The 18,042-nt window shown below is 44.5% G+C and overlaps 1 protein-coding gene across 1 annotated transcript in view; it reads left to right on the top strand.

Annotated features, from left to right (window-relative positions):
- Positions 1-18,042, top strand: part of KNDC1 (kinase non-catalytic C-lobe domain containing 1) — a 118,955-nt gene that overhangs the window by 65,957 nt on the left and 34,956 nt on the right. Inside the window, exons 16-17 of the mRNA XM_065408135.1 lie at positions 1,989-2,080; positions 9,622-10,016. Of these exons, the coding sequence (XP_065264207.1) occupies positions 1,989-2,080; positions 9,622-10,016 (487 nt within the window). The remainder of the gene's footprint in view (positions 1-1,988; positions 2,081-9,621; positions 10,017-18,042) is intronic.

Consider the following 18,042-nt stretch of genomic DNA (forward strand, 5'->3'; position numbering starts at 1 on the left):
CTTGTTTTAGGCACAAGAAATCAATGCAACATGGTTTAGGTTCCTCTGCACAACCTTCTGTAGTTTACAGGAGACTGTAAACTGAGAAAACACAATATTGATATATTTCATGTAGTATTTCATCTCTGATATTATCTGTCTTAAACAATTAAACCATTCGTGTTTGTTGCAGCTTGTAAAAGAGACATGTTTGTTTGTAAAAAAATCTATATTGAGGATCACTGCAGGCAGCATTTAATGCATTCACATCAATAATGTTTTTCCCTCGTGGTAGGGTTTTGGGTTTTTTGTGTTCCATGCCTATGGATTGGACATTTGATCAGGAAGTTTACATACCTTTATAGCTGGACTGTAGAACCTTGCATCCTTGAAAGACTTTAGTTCTGAAAGGCCTTGGCTCAGAGAGAGAGAGGATTTGAAGGCATCCAGAGTTGAGGTCTATAAGACATGCGGGTCTGATTGTCTGCTTGGGCTAGGATTTTCAAAGGCATCTAAGGTAGCTATGCACCCAGAAACCATTGAAAATCAGTAGGAATTGCATTCCAAATTCCCATGGTGCTTTGAAAATCCCAGCCTTGAATGTTGTGGAGGTAGCATACTGATCCATTGTGAGTGGATTCTTGAGGTATCTAAATCAGTCGTCCTCAGCATGAAGTGTTGATGTGATGTGTAAGGCTTTGAAAGAGGAAGGAGAACAGAACAAGCATCATCCCCTTCACCCAATAGAAAAAGATAAGCTCAAATTTTGGATCTCAGTGAAAAACTGCCTACAACCTCTTCCTAAGATACTGCATTTCCAATAAAAGACCTTCAGCTGCAGAGCATGGTAATTCCGAATTAATGGTTTAGGCACTCCTGTGAGTAGTGATACCTTTTCCAATACATTTTAGCAGATTTCATAATTGAAATGTATGGTAAGATCCTCCCTTGTGGATAGGGTGATGGCATGTCCTAGCTTACTGGAATTTTTCCTATTTCGTATAACCATTCTGATATCCTAGTTTTCAATATATTCCTCAGATGATCTCATTTCTGTGCCTCCTATAACTGCTAGGCAGCTAGTCCAACCATTCATTGGCCATGCGTTAGCAGTTCAACAGGTAGCAAAATAGAAATTCTCTCCTAGCTGAATTGCTGAAACGCATGCAGATGATCCCACCAATGTATTATGTTGCTGTAGAAGACAAACTGGAGCGGGGAAGAGAGTGGGGAGGCAGACGAATAGAGGAAGGCAGGAGGGCAGATAAAAGTGGACCTGCCAAGTCTGTTTTTCAAACCTTATTGGGTGAGACAGAAAGGTGCAGTTTGGAAAAGGAGAGTGAGTAGTAGTGGTACAGTGAGCAAAAGAATAGAACCCTGATAGAGGATAAAGAATACACATAGAAGAAAGAAGAAAAATATAGTAAGAACTGAAGGGGGGTGTGTTGGAGGTTAAAATGAATAAAAACAGCCACACCTACAGGGTATAAGGTAGAAAATACACTGGAGGATGGGAAGCAGAATGTGTGGTTTGTTTTGTTTTGTTTTGTTTTAACAATACCGTGTTTAATTCATCTCAGAATTATGGTTATCCTAAATAGGAATGGCTTGGAGTCAGACTGCTACCCAAAGCATGACACTATGATGCTGATTGAATCCTGAGTGGAGGACTGCATTGAGACAGTTTGCCATTTAGTGTAGTACTTTGTTTAAACACAATCTGATGTTCATGGGATTCTGTTAACCATTGTACAGCACAATTGGTGCTAAGATAATTACTGCACCTTACCCAGTGTATTTTAATGTCCGTAAAGCCTTTGAAGATTTTCTTTATAAAATAAAACCTAAAAAATACATAGATATATATCATGCAGTAGATAAATGTGACAAAGGTCTAGCACACACAATGGTTTGATCTGTAAGATCTCATTTTTATTTTTAAGCTTTTCCTGCCATCAATATTTAAGAATATGAAATGTTAATTGTTCCTTGTCCCATTTTATTTTCAGCGTAACTGAAACAGTTGGATCAAAAGGTGGCAGCATGTTCCACAGTTTGAAGACATCTGACAGTTTTTTGGTCAGCAGCAAACAGACAAAGGGTGAGAGAAGAACTTATGTTATTAGGTGTTTGTGTGAGTTGGGACCCCACCAAGGGCGACAGCCTGTAGGGATTGGTGTTTATAGAGTGCCTGCAGGACAACACTTGCCTCTGAACTTGTGACAAAGCAAACTACAAAGTATCTGAAAATGTGTTACTATATGGTGACACCCTGCAGGGCTCTTGTCTACAATATCTAGCCTACATCACACCAAATGTCATTTAGCGGGTTACCAAATTTAATTTCATTACTTACTGAAGCATGTTATGAATGTTGAAAAACTCTTGAAGTCCCAATTACTATACGTGCTTATATGCTTGGTTTTTTAATAGGTGTTCTAGTGGTGTGCTTTGATGGGGAATCTGTTACTATGAGTTAGAACAGTTTCACTGAATCAGTTCAACTCTGTGTGTCAAGTTTAGTTCCAGGGAGAGCTGAGAGCCTTAGGTCGACTACGAGTTTAGGTCGACTTAAGCAGCGTTAAATCGAATTAAGCCTGGACTCGTCCACACGACGAAGCCCTTTCTTTCGACATAAAGGGCCCTTTAAACCGGTTTCTTTACCCCACCTCCAACGAGGGGATTAGCACTAAAATCGGCCTTTGTGGGTCGGATTTGGGGTAGTGTGGACGGAATTTGACGTTATTGGCCTCCGGGAGCTATCCCACAGTGCTTCATTGTGACCGCTCTGGACAGCACTCTCAACTCAGATGCACTGACCAGGTAGACAGGAAAAGCCCCGCGAACTTTTGAATTTAATTTCCTGTTTGCCCAGTGTGGAGAGCACAGGTGACCGACCACGCAGAGCTCATCAGCACAGGTAACCATGATGGAGTCCCAGGATCGCAAAAGAGCTCCAGCATGGACAGAACGGGAGGTACGGGATCTGCTCGCCATATGGGGAGACGAATCAGTGCTAGCTGAACTCTGTAGCAGTAAATGAAATGGCAAAATATTAGAAAAGGTCTCCAAGGCCAAGGACAGAGGCCATAACAGGGACGCACAGCAGTGCCGCGTGAAAATTAAGGAGCTAAGGCAAGCCTACCACAAAGCCAGAGAGGCAAACGGAAGGTCTGGGGCAGAGCCGCAAACATGCCGCTTCTACGCGGAGCTGCATGCCATTCTAGGGGGTGCAGCCACCACTACCCCAACCGTGTGCTTTGACTCCGTCAATGGAGAAACACGCAACAGGGAAGCGGGTTCGGGGTACGCGGAAGATGATGATGATGATGAAGAAAATGAAGATAGCTCACAGCAAGGAAGCGGAGAAACCGGTTTCCCCAGCAGCTAGGATATGTTTATCACCCTGGACCTGGAACCAGTAACCCCCGAACTCACCCAAGGCGTGCTCCCAGACCCTGAGGGCACACAAGGGACCTCTGGTGAGTGTACCTTTGTAAATATTACACATGGTTTAAAAGCAAGTGTGTTTAATGATTAATTTGCCCTGGCAATCGCGGCCAGTACAGCTACTGGAAAAGTCTAACGTGTATGGGGATGGAGCGGAAATCCTCCAGGGACATCTCCAGAAAGCTCTCCTTCATGTACTCCCAAAGCCTTTGCAAAAGGTTTCTGGGGAGGGCTGCCTTATCCCGTCCGCCATGGTAGGACACTTTACCACGCCAGGCCAGTAGCATGTAGTCTGGAATCATTGCATAACAAAGCATGGCAGCGTATGGTCCCGGTGTTTGCTGGCATGCAGACAACATCCATTCCTTATCTCTCTTTGTTATCCTCAGGAGAGTGATATTATTCACGGTCACCTGGTTGAAATGGGGTGATTTTATTAAGGGGACATTCAGAGGTGCCCGTTCCTGCTCGGCTGAACAGAAATGTTCCCCGCTGTTAGCCACGCGGTGGGGGGGAGGGGTGAAGTGATCATCCCAGAGAATTGGGTGTGTGTGTGGGGGGGGAGGGTAGTGGGCTTTGTGCTGCATGTTAACCCGGAAACCCCAGCCCCTCATTTTACATTGCCAACCCATTTTAAATGGCCAACCCAATGGGTCCTTGGTATGGGAAATGAGGGCGCTGCTGTTTGAAACCATTCCCACATGTTATGAAGGTTAAAAAAGCCAAAAGACTGTGGCTTACCATGGCTGACTGCAAGCCGAATTCTGTTGCCTGGCACTGCGTGAGTGATCTCTCACACCAAACCGGCAGGCCCTCAATATAAGAGGAAAAATGCGACCTTGTAACGAAAGCACATGTGCTGTGTAATGTGAACAGCATAATTTAACGTGAAAGAGTGTACCCATTGTTCTCTAAAATGTGTCTTTTTTAACCACCTCTCCCTTCTCCACCACCAGCTGCAAATGTTTCTCCTTCGCAGAGGCTAGCGAAGATTAGAAGGAGAAAACGGCGGACTCGGGATGATATGTTCACGGAGCTCCAGATGTCCTCCCACGCTGAAAGAGCACAGCAGAATGCGTGGAGGCAGTCAATGTCAGAGTGCAAAAAAGCACAATTTGAATGAGAGGAGAGGTGGCGGGATGAATCGCGGGCTGAACAGTCAAGTGGCGGGCTGAAGATGATAGGTGGCGTCAGCTTGCAAACAAAAGGCAAGAGTCGATGCTCCGGCTGCTGGAGCATCAAACTGATATGCTCCAGCGTATGGTTGAGCTGCAGGAAAGGCAGCAGGAGCAGAGACCGCCGCTACAGCCCCTGTGTAACCAACAGCCCTCCTCCCCAAGTCCCATTGCCTCCTCACCCAGACGCCCAAGAACACGGTGGGGGGGCCTCCGGCCACCCAGTCACTCCACCCCAGATGATTGCCCGAGCATCGGAAGGCTGGCCTTCAATAAGAGTTAAAGTTTTAAACTGCAGTGTGTCCTTTTCCTTCCCTCCTCCCCCACCCATCCCGGGCTACCTTGGCAATTATCCCCCCAGTTGTGTGATGAATTAATAAAGAATGCATGAATGAGAAGTAACAATGACTTTATTGCCTCTGCAAGCGGTGCTCGAAGGGGGGAGGGGAGGGTGGGGTGGTTGGTTTACAGGGAAGTAGAGTGAACCGGGGGGGGGCGGAGGGTTCATCAAGGAGAAACAAACAGAAGTTTCACACCGTAGCCTGGCCAGTCACAAAACTCGTTTTCAAAGCTTCTCTGATGCGCACCGCGCCCTGCTGTACTCTTCTAATCGCCCTGGTGTCTGGCTGCGCGTAATCAGCTGCCAGGCGATTTGCCTCAACCTCCCACCCCGCCATAAATGTCTCCCCCTTACTCTCTCAGATATTGTGGAGTGCACAGCAAGCAGCAATAACAATGGGGATATTGGTTTCGCTGAGGTCTATCAGAGTCAGTAAGCTGTGCCAGCGCGCTTTTAAACGTCCAAATGCACATTCCACCACCATTCGGCACTTGCTCAGCCTATAGTTGAACAGGTCCTGACTACTGCCCAGGCTGCCTGTGTACGGCTTCATGAACCATGGCATTAAGGGGTAGGCTGGGTCCCCAAGGATAACGATAGGCATTTCAACATCCCCAACGGTTATTTTCTGGTCCGGGAAGAAAGTCCCTTCCTCCAGCTTTTGAAAGACCAGAGTGCCTGAAGACACGAGCATCATGTACCTTTCCCGGCCATCCCACGTTGATGTTGGTGAAACGTCCCTTGTGATCCACCAGGGCTTGCAGCAGCATTGAAAAGTACCCCTTGCGGTTTATGTACTCGGTGGCTTGGTGCTCCGGTGCCAAGATAGGGATATGGGTTCCGTCTATCGCCCCACCACAGTTTGGGAATCCCATTGCAGCAAAGCCATCCACTATGACCTGCACATTTCCCAGAGTCACTACCCTTGATATCACCAGGTCTTTGATTGCCCTGGCAACTTGGATCACAGCAGCCCCCACAGTAGATTTGCCCACTCCAAATTGATTCCCGACTGACCGGTAGCTGTCTGGCGTTGCAAGCTTCCACAGGGCTATCGCCACTCGCTTCTCAACTGTGAGGGCTGCTCTCATCCTGGTATTCTGGTGCTTCAGGGCAGGGGAAAGCAAGTCACAAAGTTCCATGAAAGTGCCCTTACGCATGCAAAAGTTTCGCAGCCACTGGGAATCGTCCCAGACCTGCAACACGATGCAGTCCCACCAGTCTGTGCTTGTTTCCCGGGCCTAGAATCTGCGTTTCACGGCATGAACCTGCCCCAGTAACACCATGATTTGCACATTGCTGGGGCCCGTACTTTGTGAGAGGTCTATGTCCATGTCAATTTCCTCATCACTCTCGTCGCCGCGCTGCAATCGCCTCCTCGGCTGGTCCTGGTTTTGCTTTGGCATGTCCTGGCTCTGCATATACTCCAGGACAATGTGTGTGGTGTTCATAGTGCTCATAATTGCCCCAGTGATCTGAGCAGGCTCCATGATCCCAGTGCTATGGCGTCTGGTCTGAAAAAAGGCGCGAAACTGATGGAGGGAGGAAGGGGGGACTGACGACATGGCGTACAGGTACAGGGAATTAAAATCAACAAAGGTGGCTGTGCATCAGGGAGAAACACAAACAACTGTCACACAGAATGGCCCCCCCAAAGATTGAACTCAAAACCCTGGGTTTAGCAGGCCGTTGATTTCACGGAGGGAGGGACAAGCAAATGAATACATCTATTTTTTACATCTTAAGCTGGCAGCAGACGGTGCAGCATGACTGATAGCCCTCGGCATCTTCTGGGTGCTTGGCAGAAGATACTGTACTACGACTGCTAGCCATCATCGTCAAGACGGTTCAATAGGACTGCCGGCAGGACTGAGTCTCCAGGAGACAAAGCATGTCTGCCCAGGTGCCTCTGATTGAACTGGAATACGACGATGACGGATACCAGTCATAATACACCATCTACTGCCAAACGGCAAGGGGCTGCTGCTGTGTAGCAGCACCCACGTCTGCCAGCACCCAGATAGCTGATGAAGGCTACCAGTCATACTGCACCATCTACTGCCAAAAGGCAATTAGCTGCTGCTGTGTAGCAATGCAGTACCACGTCTGCCGGCACCCAGATGACACATGGTGACGGTGAGCTGAGCTGAGCGGACTCCATGCTTGCCGTGGTATGTTGTCTGCACAGGTAACCCAGGTAAAAAGGCGCGAATCGATTTTCTGCCGTTGCTCTGACGGAGGGGGAGGGGCCTGGCGACATGTACCCAGAAACCCCCGCGACACTGTTTTGCATCATCAGGCATTGGGATCTCAACCCAGAATTCCAATGGGCGGCGGAGACTGCGGGGAACTGTGGGATAGCTACCCACAGTGCAACACTCCGGAAGTCGACGCTAGCCTCGGTACTGTGGACGCGGTCCGCCGACTTCATGCACTTAGAGCATTTTATGTGGGGACACACACAATCGGCTGTATAAAACCAATATCTATAAAACCGGCTTCTATAAATTCGACCTAATTTCGTAGTGTAGACATACCCTGAGAGGTGAACTAACGCTGGTTCTTCTCTAAAGTCTCTGATCCTGTTATTGCCTTGCTCAGCATGGCTTATCAAAATTAAACGTATTGTACTGAATAGTAAAATAAGTAGCCTAGCAAGGAACCTTTCAGTTTAAAAACACAAAACAAAAAAACAACCTTTTTACAAGAAATCTAGGGTTTTTTGTGCATAATTTATAACCAGCACTACCTAATATGTCAGACTTAAAATGACCATTTTTTACACTTTGGGTAAAGGGCCACATTGATGAAAATACCAGTTAGAAAGCAAATGTGTAAATTAGAGAGGAGCTACAGATGTTGATGATTACACACACTGTGTGTGTGTATCACGTGCCTTCTTCTGTGGGCTGACCCACAGAGGGTCCATGGACTATGGAGCACCATTGAAAGTATGTTTGGGGGCATAGATTTGCCCCACACCTGACCCTCCTCTTCCCCTTCTCAGGTGTCCCCATCAGCAGCCTGACCCCAGTCCCTAATCCCATGAGTTCCTATACCCAGTGGCTCCAGATTTGAGTTAGTGGCATTGTGACTTGGCACCCAGGACCACAATGGCAGGTCTGAGTGGCACTGCGACACCCCTCCCCCCCCCCACCATGACAGAGGGGCGGGTGTGCTAAATTTGAGTCAGTGGTGTTGTGACCTGGCATATGGGGTTGCAGCGCAACTCAGGATTGGCCCAGCCAAAATATGGTCAAGCTGTGACCTGGGTGCACCAGAGCCTATGGGTCTATTACTAGTGTCAGCTAAGGGAGGTGTCCTCAACTCAGGTGGTTATGGAACTGTTTTCTGGAGTCGGACATCCATTTCTGCAGGTCAGGTGACTGTCTTCAGCACATGGATTCACTGAATTGACTTTTTGAGAGAATGTTGGCCTGCTGCAGAAGCCACAGCCTCACTCCCACAAACTCCATTCTTCATGATCTCAAGTTGGGAAACCTCCCAGATTTCAGTACTCCTAAATGTCTGTTCTTCCAAACACGGTGTGCAACTGCACACTGGGATTGCAAAGCACCCACAAACTAATCCATTTCCAAACTGTAGTGATTTTCCTGCTTGGCCAAAGGTTGGTTGGGTATGATTAACAGAGTGTTTTAAACTCTGCTTTCAGTCGTCTTTAATGACAAAGATTAAAGTATAAGTTCACACTTGCATGGTGTCATAAACACGTTAACATTCATTCTGAGCCAGTATGAAAGATGTATGCTGGGCCAGGTTTTCATACAGTGCCATTTGGCTCTAAAGCTGGCATATCTGGGCCTTGGAGGATTATTCGGGCATATATGGGCCCAGGAGACCCTCTGGTGGTCATAGTGTTGACATAAAGGCTCTTATCCCACGTCTCTTCTATGCTGCCCTGTAGTAGGGAAGAGGAGTGTGACCAATCATTGACTGTCATTTCAGTCTCTTGGGGCTGTTAACAGCTGTTGTGAGATAGAAAAGATCCAACACAGTTTAGGGGATTGGTCCTGTGTCCAACATCAGTAAGACCAGCTGAGTGCTAAAGTAAGTTTGGTGCCCCAAAATCCCCTTTGTCAACTTGCTCTGTGTGCAGTTTGGCTCTAGCTGAGGACCTGGCCTGCTATGTATGGCCTCTGTGTCCTTTGTAAAGAGCTTTGAGACTTATAGATTAAAAAGCATTATATAAAAGCTAAGCACTTATTTACTAGTGGGTGCATATGTTTATGACCCACATTTATTTTTGTGTGCAGCCTCTATCCCAGCCTATGTATTTTAGAGCTGCTGTACATGTTCAGCGTGCATCTTTATTGCATTTTACAGAAACTCTTGAAGTGAGGTTTAATAGTTCCACACTTTGACAATATTTTTGACCTTGGGCATTTAAAAGTGTAGTTACATAATGTTAGTCTTATGCCCTTTAAACTTATGGGTCACCTGTTTTTTGTCACTCTATTTGCCAGCAAAGTGCTAGTACCCTTGGATTACTAAAATATCTGGTCGTGGTTGTCATGACAACTGACAGTGCCACAGTTACAGGGCATAGGTGGCTTGACAACTGCTTTTCATATGCCTGGCATTTAAATCTAAAAAAATAAACAGAAATTTAGATATGCTCCTATGTATGACTGTTTGTTTCTTTGTTCTCTTTAAAAGGGAAAGAGAGACAGGTGGCCTCTTACACCAAGGCAATGCCCACTACAGATGTATCATTGGCTGAAATGGACTTGGATGAGCTTCCACTAGATAATTTTGAGAAAGAATTGAGGCTGCAGAAGGTTATATTAATAACAGAAAAGGGTGGAAGTTGTTTACAACGTAATGATTGTCTCAGTCCTGACTTCGTAGAAGAGAATAGAGAACAAGAAGAGGAAACTTCTGAAAATAATTACCCTGTCTCCCCCAGCTCATCGGACTTTCAAAGTTGTAGTCTTGGTTGGAGCAGTGCATTCTACGGGGGTGAATGCTTTAGTTCAGAAGTTTACAATTATATGAAAAAACTTGGAAAGCAGGAAGTAAATGAGTCACAAAATATAGATTCAAAAAGAGTGGTAAGTACTTTGATTTATGAAAATTCAAGATGTATTGTAATGCTTATTGATAAAGATGGGATATTTAACAATAAAAACCAGGAGGTGATGGTCCTCTTTTTCCTCAATGTTAAATTAACATACAATCCTTTATCCTGCTTACAGCAGGTCTGAATTGGGCCTAAGTGTCTTGAGTCATTAATGTCCAATCATTGGTAGACCCTGGATCTCCGTTTGGTTATACAAGAATCTGCTGTTCTCTTTGAGACAAGGAAAAATAAATTGTAAAGGTTTATAGGTCTCAGGTATAAGTTGTAGTATAGTGTGGCTCTCCACCCTTGCCATATGATGTTATGAACACAATGAAATTGCATCGGCCCATTGAAGTCTTTGCCTCTTGTTGATTCTTAAATCGTAATCCAAAATGCTGCATTATTATATAAATGGTATAATAGCTTGGTCGTTTAAAGGGAGTTGTACCGGGGGGAGGGGAGGACGATGTACATACACAAATTAATGCCACGCTGAAAGCTCTGACCCTCAAAGCAGGGATGCCTTTAATATGGAATGGGTTACATGGTCTTTGTGTTAACACAGGCTTCCCTAAATGGCTTGCGACCTAGTTTTATGAGTAGCATCCCTGACACCTAGGGATTCAGGGCTTGTCTTCACTGTAAAGTTAACTCAAGTTTTAACTTGAGTTTTTGGCCTTAACCCAAGTTACTTCCATACCAAAAGATATTTATTCAAGTGTCATGGTGCTTTTAACTCGAGTTGGCTGGCCACTCTGAGGTATAGGCTAAACCTCGAGTTAACATAACTTATCACCTGCTGACACAACCATTCTGTAGTGTGGATGCAAACTAACTCTGCTTGAATCCTGCTGCTCCTTCATTGCTTTCCCACAATGCCTTCCTCTGCCAATCCTGCTGCTCCTTCATTGCTTTCCCACAATGCCTTCCTGTGCCCAGAAAGGACCAGACTAGCTCTCCCACACACAATTCACTTGGAAAGAATTCACAGAGAAACTTTGCTTATTGCAGCACAAAACCATGGGATATGCCCCCAGAAGTCTTAGCGACACACAGGAGTGATTGAGGTACCATTGTGGATAGAGCAGCTTGAGTGTTATTTTGCTGTGTGGCCGCTCTCGCTTGAGAGGAGTAATTTGAATATAGACAATTCTAGTAAACTCATCAGTGAAGACATACTCTGTGGTCTGAAAATCGGTCTACCTGTCTAGAAAGTGCTATTAATCTTACTGTCTGATTTATCTGTGTTCCTGTCCACCGTGAACAATCTATTGGGTTTGTCAATATATTTCTAAATAAATATAATGAAGTGCAACTAAGTAATCAGAAATAACAGATGTAGACCCTTTTGCTTCCAAGTAATTAGTTGAAATACCACTTGGTCCACACTCATTGATGGTTTGGTGTATGTGAAACAAATAATAATCTCATTCCAGTTCATTGCAATTGACACCTTTGTTTGCAGTCTCGGCAGGAGGGTTAAGGATTGGATGAGTATGGAGGTTCAGTTGTCCTCCTTACCCCTCATGTCAAGGTGCAGGTACATTAGTGAAGCAGCATGGGAAACTTGACCTATGATTGTTGTGTGTCGAAAAAGAGAACAGACTTCTTCAGGGCTGTCAATCTAGCAATTTGGGCATATAATTCTATAGGGGCATAGAATTATATATGGTCAGTTAAATACTGCTTGGGCATATCAGGTACAAAAAGAAGAAGAAAAGGATTATATAATCTCCATTGCTCAAAGGACTACTTCCTGACTGCAAAATTGTAAGGAGTTTTCTTGAGTATCTCCAGTGATTATTTTTTTTCCCCACCCCTACCCTACTCCGACATCCACTTTTTTTTTTTCTGGGATTTTATAGATTATTAAGTGATTTAGTTTGATCCAAAAAGATATGATCTCTGCTCTTCGGAGGTGGTTTTATTATTATTAAAAATATATTTTTATTTTTATTATTATTATTATTATTTTATATAACTTGCTGGAGTACAATATAAATGAAGCAAGATTTAAAGTAATTTTGAGTGTGTCCCTTTTGATTTTACTTGGAAAATTAGTGCATATTAGTGTATGTTGCTGCTGTTTGCACTACCTGCATAACTGGTAGACTTACACAAACACCTTCTAACTTGCATTTTCCTTATAATGTATGTGGTAACATTTATCATGAGTTAGAAAAGAATATAGGAGGAAGAAGTTAGTTTTGTGGGGAATCCTTACAGTGAGTGATACTTCGGTGTCTAAGACATTCTTTTTTTAACTCTGTTATACTCCATGTATATTGTGAAAAGTATAACAAACATCATGTACCGAGTGTAGGTACAGTTTAAAGTTGAGCAAATGCATCGGAAATGCACATGCTTACCTCACTGAGGATCTGTGCATTATATTGATACTTATATTAATTTTAAGTGGCTTCAAAAGTCTTTGTGGACAGAAGTGAGCCTGATTCTGATCTTGCTCTGTTGACTCAGTGGAGTTACATGGATGTCCAGCTGGTGCAAATGAGATCTGCATTGGGAACTATTATACGTTTGGGCCATGTCTACACTGCCAACTTTGCTTGACGGAAGTTACATTGGCGTAAAGTTCGTATATTGCTTGTGCACATGCATGCTCAGTGGCTTGCGTCGGTGCTTTGTGTACTCAGCACGTGTGCTTGTACCGATCCAAAGTGCAGTGTCCCATGGGTAGGTACCTCTGTGTGCCAGGCGCCACCCTCTGTCACAATGAGTTTGGGGGGATTTTTGCAATGTGTACAGGGTAGAAGTGAGCTGCGCAGGGAACTCTGGGAGCTGAGTGTCAAGTTCCCATCAAGCAACTTTCTCTATCCCATAATGCCATCCCTATCCCATAATTTTCTCACCTTTTTAAAAATCCCCCAAACCACATGGCTTTTGTACACTAACTTTGTAGTGTAGACTAGATCTAAATGTATAAGCAGGGGTAAGATAATGAATTACAGATAATAGAAACACTCAGTATGTTACAATGAAGGTCCTGTATAATATCTAAAGTCAATTTGTAAATAATTAAAAAAAAATTAACTCAATGTGGACTTTTCCAAATAAGGAATAATGTAACGTGATGTTTTGTGATAGATACAGGGTCAAATTGAGTTCTAGTGTAAGTTCTGTTCACTTCTTGTACAATATAAATACCCTTTGAATGCACTGCAAAAGAAAAATCCATTTTCTAAGTAATGCATATATAGTTTGACAATACATCCTGCCAGGTAATATTTATGTACAGAAGATCTCTAATATGTTTTTAAAAGTATAGAATCTTAGATTAATTATTAAAAAGACTCCATTTGAATCTTTGCTGTCTTGCTATTTTTTCTATTTTTTAAATGTTTGGTATTAATACACAACAGAATATTGGATTAAAGCCTTGAGCAGCTTTCAGTCTAGTGCCTTTTTTCCCCTTAATGCCATGCTGTAGTGTGCCAGCAGAATGATTGATTGTTGCTGTTGCATTGACTTTCTGTAAAGCCTGGCGTCTTCCAAAGGTTGCAAAATAAGGACCTAAAAAGTTGGCTCTAAATATAAAATTATTAATTTAAATCTTTAAAATTTGCTACAGTATAGAGAAGGCTCTTTCCTAAAATGCTGACTTTCCATGTACTCCGTGAGAAACATCAATGTCAGAAAATTAACCATTAGAGTCCTTGTAGATAAAGTTTCTAAAACTGCTACAAAGTTTTAGTTTTATATATGTAAAATATTAAATTAGACTTCCTCTGTTTCTTTTTCCATTTTTGTGAGTTATATCAGTATTCTGGAGTGTGTGATACTTAGCCCTGAATCAGTCAATTGCAAATGTGTAAAGCTATCCAACACTTACATCTCCCATCCTTTACCTTTTATTAACAGACAGGAGAAAGATAATGTAACAAAAGCAATTGTGTAACAACATAGCATAATTTTAATTTCAGTATCCGCTACTGACAAGGGAGCCAATCCTTCCCTATTGTAGTCAGTGTGGATTTTGCTGTTGACTTAAAATCCAGAGGTTTGTGCCCTGCTTCTTAACAGTCTGCCCTATTAGGAGCAGGATTGGGGTTAAATTCTTCATTTTAATGTTATCTACAGTACCGTTTTATTTCAACACAGCAAAAAACTTTATTTGTATCATCTGAAAATTTTAGGGCCAGATCCTTTGATTTAAACATGGGTGTAAATTACACATGGAGGGCATGTTGTTTAGGCAATAGGTGTAAGTGGGGGAAATGTAGTGCAATTTGGCATTAAGCATGTGTGCAAAATGGGTGTAACTTACTAGTGATGAGCTAAAATGCTGGAAGTGTGGTGTTCCCTCCCCACCCCCTGTGGAGGCTTGCTCCATGTCCCGAACATTCCTATGTGACACCCCCCCCCCCCCCGAGGGGCGCGCCTCACAGTTTGAGAACCATTGTGTTACCATGAGTTAACTATTTATGCTAAATAATCTGTTCCACCTTGTATTGTGCTGTGACACTTTGAATCCCTTTCCTAGACCTGAAGAAGAGCTCTGTGTAGCTTGAAGGCTTGTCTCTTTCATCAACAGAAGTTGGTCCAATAAAAGACATTACTTCGCCCACCTTGTCTCTCTAGAAATCTAAATACTAAGATGAGTGAACTTGTGTGCCTAGTATTAAATGAGGATATTGATATAATAGGCATCACAGAAACTTGGTGGAAGATTGATGATGGGACACAGTAATACCAGGATACAAAATATATGGGAATGACAGAGTAGGTCATGCTGGTCAGGGAGTGGCACTATATGTGAAAGAAAACCTAGAGTGAAATATAGGAAAAATCTTAAATGAATCAAACTGTACCATAGGGTCTCCATGGATAGAAATTTGATGCTTGAATAATAAGAGCATAGCAGTAGGAATATACAACTGACTAGTTGACCAGGATGGTGATTGTGAAATTCTCAAGGAGATTAGAGAGGCTACAAAAATAGAAAACCCAGTGATAATGGGGGATTTCAACTGTCCCCCTATTGACTGGGTAGATGTCCCCTCAGGGTGGGATTCAGAGAGCAAATTTCTAGACACTATTAATTACTGCTTCTTGGAGCAGCTAGTTCTGGAACCCACAAGGGGAGAGGCAATTCTTGATTTACTCCTAAATGGAGCACAGGATCTGGTCCAAAAGGTGTGAGGTATGGCTAAACCACTCAGTAACAGCAAACCTAATGTAATTAAATTTAACATCCCAGTGGGGGGGAAATACCAAAGAAACCCACCACAGTAGCACTTAAATTGAAAAGGAGAACTACACAGAAGTGAAGACGCTAGTTAAATGGAAACTAAAAGGAACAATGTCAAGAGTGAAATGTCTGCAAGTTGCATGGAAACTGTTTTAAAAACACCATAATATTTGCTCGAACTAAATCTGGTGGTGAGGGCTCTGCCTAAAGACTCCTAGAAGCCATTTGACTCTCTCCTTCTCCACTGTTTAAAGATAGGGCTGATTAGACTCAGTTGAGAGTCTTTTTTCTGTTAAGTAATCGCTAGAGCTGAAATAACTGATAACCAGGTCTAGCTGCTGTATGTGGGACAATGCTGCAGTGAAAGACTGTTCAGCCTGCAGTGAGGTTACCCACTACCTACTGATATCACTGAGGCCTGGTCTACACTATGAGTTTAGGTCGAATTTAGCAGCGTTAAATCGAATTAACCCTGCACCCATCCACACAACGAAGCCATTTACTTCGACATAAAGGGCTCTTAAAATCAATTTCTGTACTCCTCTCCGACGAGGGGAGTAGCGCCGAAATCAACATTGCCAGTTCGAATTAGGGTTAGTGTGGACGAAATTAAACGATATTGGCCTCCGGGAACTATCCCACAGTGCACCATTGTGAGCACTCTGGACAGTAATCTGAACTTGGATGCAGTGGCCAGGTAGACAGGAAAAGCCCCACGAACTTTTGAATTTCATTTCCTGTTTGCCCAGCGTGGAGAGCACAGGTGACCACGCAGAGCTCATCAGCACAGGTAACCATGCAGTCTGAGAATCGAAAAAGAGCACCAGCATGGACCGTACGGGAGGTACTGGATCTGATCTGGGGAGAGGATTCAGTGCTAGCAGAATTATGTTCCAAAAGACGAAATGCCAAAACATTTGAAAAAATCTCCAAGGGCATGATGGAGAGAGGCCACAATACGGACTCATATCAGTGCCACATGAAAGTTAAGGAGCTCAGACAAGCCTAACAGAAAACCAAATAAGCAAACGGAAGGTCCGGGTCAGAGCCGCAGACATGCCGCTTCTACACTGAGCTGCATGCAATTCTAGGGGGGGCTGCCACCACTACCCCACCTCTGACCGTGGATTCCGAGGAGGGGGTAATCTCAGCCATGCCTGAGGATTCTGCGGACGGGGAAGGTGAGGAGGAGGACGAGCTTGCGGCAAGCACACAACACTCCGTTCTCCCCAACAGCCAGGACCTTTTTCTCAGCCTGACTGAAGTACCCTCCCAAACCTCCCAAGGTGTTATCCCAGACCATGAAGCCATGGAAGGGACCTCTGGTGAGTGTACTGTGATGGGGGGGGTTAGTTTGCTTTCTGCAGGGATCTTCCCTGATACCAGCAACGCAGTGGGGGGAGGGGTAAAGCGATCATCCCAGAGAATTGGATGGGGGAGGGGAGTTAGTTTGGTTTCTGTTGCTGCACGTTAACAGGAAAACCGCAACACTCAATGGGCTTTGCTTGGTATGGGAAAAGAGGGCGCTGCTTTTATGAAGGTTGCAGAAGCCGAAAAACAATGGCTTACCATGGCTGCATGCAAGCTGAATTCTGTTGCCCGGCCCTGCGTCTGTGATCTCTAACACCAAAGCCGCAGGCACTCAATATAAGATGCAAAATGCAACCTTGTACCGAAATCACATGTGCTATGTAATGTGAATAGTGTTGTTCACAGTGAAAGAGTATAAGCATTTTTCTGTAAAATGTATCTTTTTAAATACCTCTCTCCCTTTTTTCCCTCCCTCCCCGCAGCTGCAAATTTTTCAAGCGTCCCTCCTCCATCCCGAAGGCTATCTCAGATAAGGCAGCGAAAAAAACGCAGACGAGACGACATGTTCTCGGAAATCATGCAATCGACCCGCGATGAAAGAGCTCATCTGAATGAGTGGAAGGACACGGTATCAAAGTACAGGAAAGATGCCAGTGAACGTGAGGCCATGAGGGATGCTCAAGATGAGAGGTGGCTGGCTGCAATGCTCGGGCTGCTGCGTGATCAAACGGACATGCTCCGGCGTCTGGTGGAGCTTCAGGAACGGCAGCAGGATCACAGAGTGCCGCTGCAGCCCCTGTATAATCGCCCTCCCCCCTCACCATGTTCCATAGCCTCCTCACCCAGACGCCCAAGAACACGGGGGGGGGAGGCTCCGTGCACCCTCCCACTCCACCCCAATGGACAGCCCAAGCAAAAGGCTGTCATTATTTTGAACTTTTGAAGTGGCCTTTTCCTTCCCTCCTATCCTCCTCCAAACCCCACCTGCGCTACCTTGTCAGTTCTCTCCCTATGTTTATAATCAATTAATAAAGAATACATGATTTTTAAATGATAGTGACTTTATTTCCTTTGAAAGCAAGCAAGGTGGGAGGGTGGTTTGCTTACAGGGAATGAGTCAATCAAGGGGGTGGGTTTTCATCAAGGAGAAACAAACCGAACTTTCACACCGTAGGCTGGCCAGTCATGAAACTGGTTTTCAAAGCTTCTCTGATGCGCAGCGCTTCCTGGTGTGCTCGTCTAATCGCCCTGGTGTCTGACTGCGCGTAATCAGCGGCCAGGCGATTTGCCTCAACCTCCCACCCCGCCATAAACATCTCCCCCTTACTCTCACAGAGATTTTGGAGCACACAGCAAGCAGCAATAACAATGGGAATATTGGTTTGGCTGAGGTCTGAGTGAGTCAGTAACGTGCGCCAGCAACCCTTTAAACGTCCAAAGGCACATTCTACCACCATTCTGCACTTGCTCAGCCTGTAGTTGAACAGCTCCTGAC

The sequence above is a fragment of the Emys orbicularis genome, chromosome 7 (assembly GCF_028017835.1).
Source record: "Emys orbicularis isolate rEmyOrb1 chromosome 7, rEmyOrb1.hap1, whole genome shotgun sequence".
NCBI lineage: Eukaryota > Metazoa > Chordata > Testudines > Emydidae > Emys > Emys orbicularis.